This window comes from Haliaeetus leucocephalus, unplaced genomic scaffold, assembly GCF_000737465.1.
Source record: "Haliaeetus leucocephalus isolate CR32 unplaced genomic scaffold, Haliaeetus_leucocephalus-4.0 Scaffold228, whole genome shotgun sequence".
In the NCBI taxonomy this organism is placed as follows: Eukaryota; Metazoa; Chordata; class Aves; order Accipitriformes; family Accipitridae; genus Haliaeetus; species Haliaeetus leucocephalus.
Genome location: NW_010972664.1, coordinates 24,218,661 through 24,227,130, shown reverse-complemented (window position 1 = coordinate 24,227,130; position 8,470 = coordinate 24,218,661). Strand labels below are relative to the sequence as shown.

Genomic DNA, 8,470 nt, shown 5'->3' with positions numbered 1-8,470 from the left:
GGCTGAGGGGCCCGGGCGGTCGCTGCCTCCCGCGGCGGCTGAGGGGCCCGGGCGGTCGCTGCCTCCCGCCGCGGAGGCGGCTGAAGGGCGGCTCGTCCGGAGGGCCCGTCCCGCCCTGCCTCGGGGTTTTATTTTTATCTCGCCTGTGAGGGGTGCTTCGGTTTCTGCCTCGCGTGTGGAAAACCAGGGACGCTCAGGAAGCGTGTCTCGGCCAAAGGGCAGCGCGGCCCGGCGTATTTGGGAGTTATTGCGGAACGTTTTGCTTTTAACCAGTTTTGCTGTTTAACGAGTGCAAGGGCCCGCTCAGGAGCTTGATCTTTTCCTTATTTACCCCTGCTTAGACTCGTGTAGTCATAATACGAATGCAGTCCTTTCAGTTTTTCCGAGGTCAGAGTTCTCTGGCAGCCTCCAGAAAAGGCTTTTAGGACTACCACTGAGGTAGCAGGAAAGGATTTATCTGCAGCGTTCATTTAATGCCTCCACTTATCTCCTAGCTGCACGCAGCTCTCTAGACATCTTCTCTGACTGCTAATCCATCACTGCTTTTTTATGTTGCAGGTGCTCTGCCGGTACCGGCAGATCTGGAATATTGATCTGCGCTTTCGTCCAGCTTTCCTTGGGGGCATAATGCAAGCAACTGGTAGGCAATATGGGGAGATTGCCTCTGGAGGGAAGTACCTTCTTCACCGGTAGGACACTAGTGGGCAAGCTCTTAGTGAGCATAGAGCCCACAGAGCCAGCTTTAAACTAGGTTTTGGCACCAGTAACGAATTAACTATAGGACCGTGGAGGTCAATAGTGACTGAGAAATCAGCCACAAGGAATTTCATACTGTTGCGATTACATGGCCACTGTTTGTGGCGCATACAGTCTATGCCAAAGTTCATCAGTTCGAAAATACGATAATAATCATTTGACACGGAATGTTTTCCTAAAAGTTTTCTATTGAGTTCAAACCAGAATTAATTTCTGGAACACTTGCAGTTTGTAATATGCATGAAGGATCCAAGTATGCCATAAAATATTAATTGTGGCCTTATGAGAACAAATTAATCACTGAGACTTAGAAGTCATAACTCATGAAATTAACAAGTCTCTACATTTGTCTACCCATGCGTTAGTAGTTGTTTAGCTTAAAAGTCATCTGTCTGAATCAGTATAAATCCCTGCTAGGGCATTTGTACCTTGGTTTAAAACTGATTCTGCTAACTTAAAGGCTTGACATGTGCAAAACCAAAATAAATCATGTTTAAATCCTAGAGTTATCTTTGGAAAAGCTGTGTATGTTTCAGTAAGCCAATATGAAATTTTACTCTTCCTTAGGCACATGTATGCATGAGGTCTAATTTGTCCAGTTCTGTTTTTTCTGGAGTTATTGTAATACAGCTGAAAATCTCAACAGAACTTTTTCCTGAAAGGTAACAAGCCCCCAGCAATGTTGCCAAAGCGTGCAGAATACATGTTGAAGGATGTAAAACGGATGGCAAAATACTACCAAGTGCCTGTACAAATTTCAGAAGATGACTTCCAACGTATTATTGGTACAAGTAAGTAAGAGACTTCGCTTAGCTGGTATCTTTCAACTCTAGCACTTCTGGTTCAAGTTCTCCCTAACAGTGAAGGTGAAGATGCATTCCCTGTCCACAGCCTCTTCCTGTACTTGTGAGCAATATGAAGTCTGTGCATTTTTAACCATACAAGGAATTTCTAGACAAATATGGTTGTGAATGATATTAGCATGGAAGATACTGTGAATCAACATAAGCTTTACTGTTTGGGGACTGTTGCAGAGAAGATCATACTGTTCTTAGGTAGCACTTGTGCAGACCATATCTGTTCCTGATCCTGTGCCTTGTTTCAGTATGTTTCCCTGTCTCCCCACTAATTCTAGGCAGTCTTGGGGCCATGCGCTTTATCACAGCCATTGATATGACACAACCACAATACTTGGAACCCTTATCTAGGGAGTTCTGGATACGTTTTTGGTCACAGGTCAGTATTTTATGAAGCCAGCTTCTTGATTCTTTCTCTGTCACCCTTCCTGTCCCACTTTGTTCAAATGTGGAATTCAAGCAAGAGAAAGGACATATCTTTTAATGAAAAGTCATAGCAGGAAACTTAAGGTCATAGTGGTTCAGGAGCCATTACAAGAAAAGAGCTAGCTTATAGTCAGCTTAATTTGCTGCCTTTTAGGTGTGTATGGTGAGTCCTGTCGGCTGAGTGGATCAGTAGTTCGTATCAGAAAGCACTTAATACATTCCTGTATTTGGTGACTTAAAACTTTTTCTGAGGAAATTTCTCCAGCAACTAGTATTGGTTTTATTTCTATTTGCTTAGAAAACTTGCTTTCAAGTCCAGAGCTGAGCTTTTGTTCTTAGTACTGACTTAACTTACTTTATTCTCTTACCAGCATGAAGATATCAGTCAGCCGGAGAATATGTTGGCTGTAAGTGTCTCCTTTTTGTTGGCGCTTCTGCATTTCTGATACAGATTCTTATTGATGGCTTGAGCCAGTAACAGACATAAAGACAGCTTAGTCAAATGACCACTTGGAGTTTTGAAAAATTTCAGCTAGAAAAAAGCGGATTTAATTTTCCTAGCAGCTCTGTTTGGAATGATTTTTTTTATTTTTTTTTTGGTCATGCTCTGAATGACACTCAACCAGAATCTCCTTTTTTGTTAAATCATATGACGAGATACCCAGGATGGACAATGAATTATCTGTTAATGCTGTTTTATTAGCAGTAGTGAAAGTATGAACAGTGTCTCCAGAATGCATTGAGGTTTTGCTACTATATAAAATCTTCAGGTGAAGTGCAACACTTTGGGGAAGCTGACTTTCCTTGAAGTGATGGAGCCAGGCTTTACCATGAAGTTCAGTGCTGTATTGCCCTTTTACATGCTTAGAAATTGTACTTTTTGGATGTATTTTCTTTTGCTGTTTAGATTTTATTACAGTAAAAGCTGTAATGGCATGTAAGTTAGTATACCATGAGATCCTCTTTAAGGGTTCTCATTTCTCCATTATTTTATTTTTTAAGTTCTTGGAATATGAAGAAAAGAGAGGAATTGTCCATGACTAGTTTCTCCTATCCCTATTTGAAACCTGAAACTTGTAGTCTTGCTGTTTCCCCAGTCTAGTCCTTGCACTTCAGCTTCATCTTAGTGTACATTTTTTACCAGAATTTCAGCAAAGGTTTGCATTTTGCCTTTTCAAGAGGCAAGATTTGAAGGATATAATTAAACTGTTGTGCGTTAACCCTGGTAGGCAGCTAAGCACCGCACAGGTGCTTGCTCACTTCCCCTCACTGCCCAGTGGGACAGGAGAAGAGGACAAGAAGAATAAAAGAAAGAAAACTTGTGGGTTGAGATAAAATTGCTTAATAAGCAAAAGAGAAGTGGAAGAGAGAAAGAAAACAAAGCAAGTGATACAAAGACAATCACTCACCACCTCCCACGGATAGACTGATGCCTAGCCAGTTCCCAAGCAAAAGGTGGCTAACTTCCCTAAACCCCCTCCTCACTTCTTATGGCTGAGCATGAGGTTATACGTCATGGAGTATCTCTTTGGTTAGTTCGGTTCTTCTGCCTTGTTATGTCCTCTCCCAACGTCTTCTGCACCTCCAGTCTGTTCACTGGTGGGGAGGGGAGAGTGAGAAACAGAAGGCCTTGGCACTGAGCAAACACCATTCAACAATAGCTAAAACATTAGTGTGTTATCAGTGTTGTTTTGGTCAGAGATCTAAAACACAGAACCATAGGAGCTGCTGTGAAGAAATTTAACTCCGTCCCAGCCAGGCCGAGTACATAAATATATGCAGAAAGTCCTCACATTGTCTCTGAATCTGTGATTATTTAAGTAAAGATAAAGCAAGGACATGCAGAACTTCAGAGAAACAAACTTCATACTCAGAAAGGTCTCTGTGTAATTTAGTTGCTGGCGGTCTGTGAGTTTCCCCCGATACTCAGCAAGGCAGAGAGGTAGGCATCTCCTTGTTCGCTTGTGTCTGTCTTCACCCCTGCAGCAAGTACTAGACTTCAGTCTCTTCTGGAAATATGCCACCCAAAGGTGAGTGAGGGGTCCCAACCCTTTCGTTTGAGTCTTTATAGGTGAATTTATTTTACACATCAATTAGAAAAATGGCATGTTGTTTACTTGATACAGTTCCTTAATATTTTTTTACTTCTTTCTTTAGTCAGCAGTAACTTCACATAAATTACTATAGAAGCAATGTATAGTCTGAATCCTGTTCCAGTCCACTTAAATACCCCTTCTGCCCTAAAATGGTGAGGACCAGATACTGTGTCTGTGTAAATATTGCAGTCTAAACACTGGCTACAAAGCATACACAGCATTTTGTTCTACTCCAGTGCTACACTTCTTTATCTCCTGTTCAAGCAGTCAAAAAGAGTGCCTAATCTCCCTGATGTGGAAATAGGAGAAGGTACAAAAAAATATGGATGCTAAATGAAAAAGTGATTGAGAGAAAGAAAGAAAAAATCATTAACACCTGCATGTGCAGGATTAGTGGTCTGTGTGCAATACTGTAAGTGTTTTTTAATTTTTTTTTTTTTAAAGAAAAAAGGGCATGTCATTTAGGTAGATGGCATGGAAGTTAACATCTTTTGTGAAATACTGTATTAAAATAGGTACTTGTAACATCAATGTTACCCGATAAACATTGGACCTTTACCTTGGCCACTTTATCTCATTCCAGAGGCACAGAGGAGGCTAAAAAGATACAGCAATAACACTAGCAACTGTTTGACCTCTGTGAGTTACAGTCTCTTTCATGCAGTATCACATATAGATCCTATGTGGCCACATTTATCATGCAAACTGGTTTTTGTCTTCATAGGCTTGTACAATAAGATTTTCTTTTTAAGAACAACAATTTTTTTTTTTGTAAGTTATCTGATAAATCATTGGATCAGAGGTTAAACTTAGTATTTATCTTTTTTTTTTTTCTCTTTAGGAACTCCTGAAAAAAAGTGTAGATATGGGGCTTGGAAGTTTATCCCTTCTACTTTCTATCTGAGAGTTGATAAATGGTGAATGGGTTGGGAATGCGGCAAGACAGTTGTGCAAGAAGTGCTTCAAGGGTATTTTGTAATTTTTTTGATAATAGACCTTAGGTGATAATACTGAAGGTTAAATTAATTAGACTACAGTAGGAATTAGAATATTTAGTATTAGAGTACTCTTAATTATGTCATCTTTTCTTAGGTTGCTGGACAGGCTGGGCTATCATCAGAGCTCTCCCAGAAGCTACTTGAAATGATTTCATCCCCTGCAGTGAAGAACCGACTGAAAGAGACAACAGAGGAAGCAATAAAATATGGGGTGAGATGCTTCCAATGCCATTTGGCATCACAGCTATGCATTCCTTCCCTATTAAGAATACTGGGAAGCAAGGAACGATGAAGGTGATGATTAGAAAGATGTATAGACCATCTCTCTTAGGTAGTCTTTGCTTTTTGAACACATAAAAGCTAACTCACTGTTGATTGTAGTTTATCTCATTGTCGTCTGGGAAACCAGGGTTGACCCATTCAGCTCCTTCCAGCTGGACAGCAAGGGTGGGGAGCTACAGGACCAGTACTAAGAGATACCATTTATGGCTACCTGACATAAAACTGTGGATTTATGGAGTTGGTTTTTTTGCTCCTTCAAATGGGGCACACAGGCTCTGGAGACTCCCCTACTTTCTGATGGCTCCATTAGACTCATCTTTAAGAATGAAGAAGGTGAAAAGAAGGGGAGGAAAAAAAGTCCAAGTTACTGCTTTTTATTCTTGAAGATTGATCATGTGTCTGCAAAAATTTCTCATTGTAACATTCTCTGTTTCATCTCCATGGTGTCAATAGGCATTTGGGATGCCTGCTGTTGTGGCACATCTTAATGGAAAACCTCATCTCTTTTTTGGCTCTGATCGTTTAGAGCTCCTAGGAAGCGTTATAGGTGAGTGTACCTAATAACATCACTTTTGGTTTCATGCTTTCACCCTCTTGTAATGAAATATGTAATACAGCTAAATAAAACACTCCTAAAGTCTTGCAAATAATAATGTTGGCTGTCCTTCTCATGGATGAACTGCTGACCGGAATGTGTCTCAGTACAGTTAAGAGTGACCACAGGTGTAGTCCTTTCCTAAACAAGAGGTAACTTGAGTTCATCCTCTCTTGGTATGTTTCAAAGCTTTGTGCTCCACATGCCATTCTCAAATTACTACTGAAACTCTGTAACAGTTTTCAAAATGTTCATATTTAACCTCTTGGTACTGGGCATTAGGTCTTGTCTAAGATTAAGACTATGGCTGATACTGCTTTTTTTTTTTTGTAGTTTTAACATTTTCATTTTATATCTCTTCTTAATGTGCTTTTTATTATCACAGCTCCCCAATCCATAACTTGAAATTGCCTAACTACACAACTTTTTAACAGATATTCATATATTGACCATCCTTCTTTTTATTTTTCCATTAATAGAATATGAACTTTAAATTTTTGAAGATAATTGGAATAGGTTGTGATAACTAATAGAACTCAGTCACCTGCTTTTACATGAGTTAGAGGGCATTTGACTATTGATCTCAAGATTTGGCTCTTGAGAGAGTTTGTCACTAGAAAGAGTGATGTACAGAATTAGCTCTGATGCTTTTGTTGAAAAATTTCAGCAGAAAATCTTAATCTAAATTAAAATTAGTTATAGGCTTAAACAGAAGGGATTTTTTTTTGAGCTTTATTTTCTTTTCTGGATGGGTTTCTGATTCTATAACAACATTCTTGATGAAAGTCAGAGTGAGGAAGATGAATGCCCAGCACCCACTACAATAGTCACTAATCCTAATTGGAATGTTACGGCCCGATTTCTAGTCTCGACTCCAAGGACTTCAACAGGTTTTCCTTTTGTTTCTCTGACTCCCCAGCCTTCCAACCTTTTTTTCTTCCTTAGCCCCAGCCCCTCAAAAAAGGAATCCTAAAAAGAATTGGCTTCACCCTCATGTGGAGTGTCCCAGACCTGCAGAATCTCTCATCTGTGACAGAGGAAAATAATTCTTCTGTACAGCTTCAGTTGTGACTAGACAGTGAAGGATTTATGGAGCTGGCTGAAGCATGCCAAACAAGATAGAAATCTGTATTCCATCATCAGTAGTTGCTCTTCAAAAGAGGTGTAGGAACAGTCATCCTACTGCAGAAATGTGACTGGCCAATCACTTCTGTGTATTAAATTTTAACTTTCTCTTTTGTGATGGTTTGTCTTACAGGTGAAAAATGGCTGGGACCCGTTCCATCAGTTCCAAGCCCCAAGATGTGAAAAGTCCTGGGGAAATGTATGGGAATGAAAATATATATGTACATGGTTAATCTTCACTGATCATCTGAATGTACCCAATTTTATGGAGAGATAGCTTTCTTATCCTTAACAGCTAACTTTACAGCTCAGTCTCATCTCTAATTATGAAGAATTTCAAGGTTTGCCAGTATTACCAGCCTGGTGAGGTCTTTACTAACACAAATGTGCTTTTTTTCTTTCAACAGATTAATGATTAACATGAAAGATTAAACGTAAAATACTTAACTTCTTGCAGATTAAACACCCTCCTGATTAGTTCTCTTTCTCTTACACTAAAAGCACGAGGATTAAATTGTTGGTGTGGAACTGAGATCTCTGGATTTCTCCCTAAAAGTGTAAGGATTAAATTGCTATGGGACTACAGTCTCTGGATTTCTTGTATCTTCCTGCTTGTCCTTTAGAAACACACACATACAGCCTAAGAGAAGCTGGCCACATTCTCCTTTTATTTTACGTCCAAGGTACTACACAGACACTAGAAGCACAGGACAAGGTATTCACACTTCCCTTTACTCTGCAATATGGCAGTTGGAGGGGACACAGGAGAGAAGAGTGGAAGAGAGAGGGACAGTTCAAGCCCAAAGAAAGATCTAGGGAACTAATCAAGTAGTTCAAAAGGAACTGTCCCCCTCCCAGACAGTATTTTATACACCTTGCTCTGCAGTGACTGACATTTGAGACCACCCCACACACATGCATTCTCAGGCACCAACCCCAGACCTTGCAGGGGTTTTTAATCAATAATTTACAGTAATGGCTTCGGAGGACAGTGGTGAATACCATGTAAGGTTAGTTGGTAACCGAACCAGATTGTGTTTTGCTTCCTCAAGGATGGCCTAATTGCTGCTTGTCCAAAGGTGAGTTGCATATGGCTAAGAGGGACTTCCCATCATATAGTCTACAGCGGGAAAGATGGGCAAACAATAAAAATAATAAAATGCACACTGAAATAGTTTGAACCTGGCCCTGTATTGGCTGGAGTAACACGCTCAAACTAATTTGATTTGTATGAGGCTTGATTTTTCAACGATTCCTGGCTGTCTCTGACGCATCACTGAAGGAAGCAGAAGAACTAGCAGCATCTGGGATTCCATTTTTTGTGTCTTTCTGAAC

At 40.2% G+C, this 8,470-nt stretch overlaps 1 protein-coding gene across 2 annotated transcripts in view; it reads left to right on the top strand.

Moving 5' to 3' along the window:
* Positions 1-8,107, top strand: part of GSTK1 (glutathione S-transferase kappa 1) — an 8,317-nt gene extending 210 nt beyond the window's left edge. Inside the window, exons 2-9 of one of the 2 annotated variants that reach the window (XR_774346.1) lie at positions 559-640; positions 1,419-1,547; positions 1,892-1,992; positions 2,411-2,446; positions 5,228-5,344; positions 5,688-5,748; positions 5,869-5,962; positions 7,269-8,107. Coding sequence is in view for 1 of the 2 variants with exons in the window: in XM_010567619.1 (XP_010565921.1) it covers positions 559-640; positions 1,419-1,547; positions 1,892-1,992; positions 2,411-2,446; positions 5,228-5,344; positions 5,869-5,962; positions 7,269-7,318 (609 nt within the window). In the remaining variant the exon portion in view is untranslated. The remainder of the gene's footprint in view (positions 1-558; positions 641-1,418; positions 1,548-1,891; positions 1,993-2,410; positions 2,447-5,227; positions 5,345-5,687; positions 5,749-5,868; positions 5,963-7,268) is intronic. The other variant, XM_010567619.1, reaches the window with a different exon arrangement.
* The last annotated feature ends 363 nt before the right edge of the window (positions 8,108-8,470 follow it).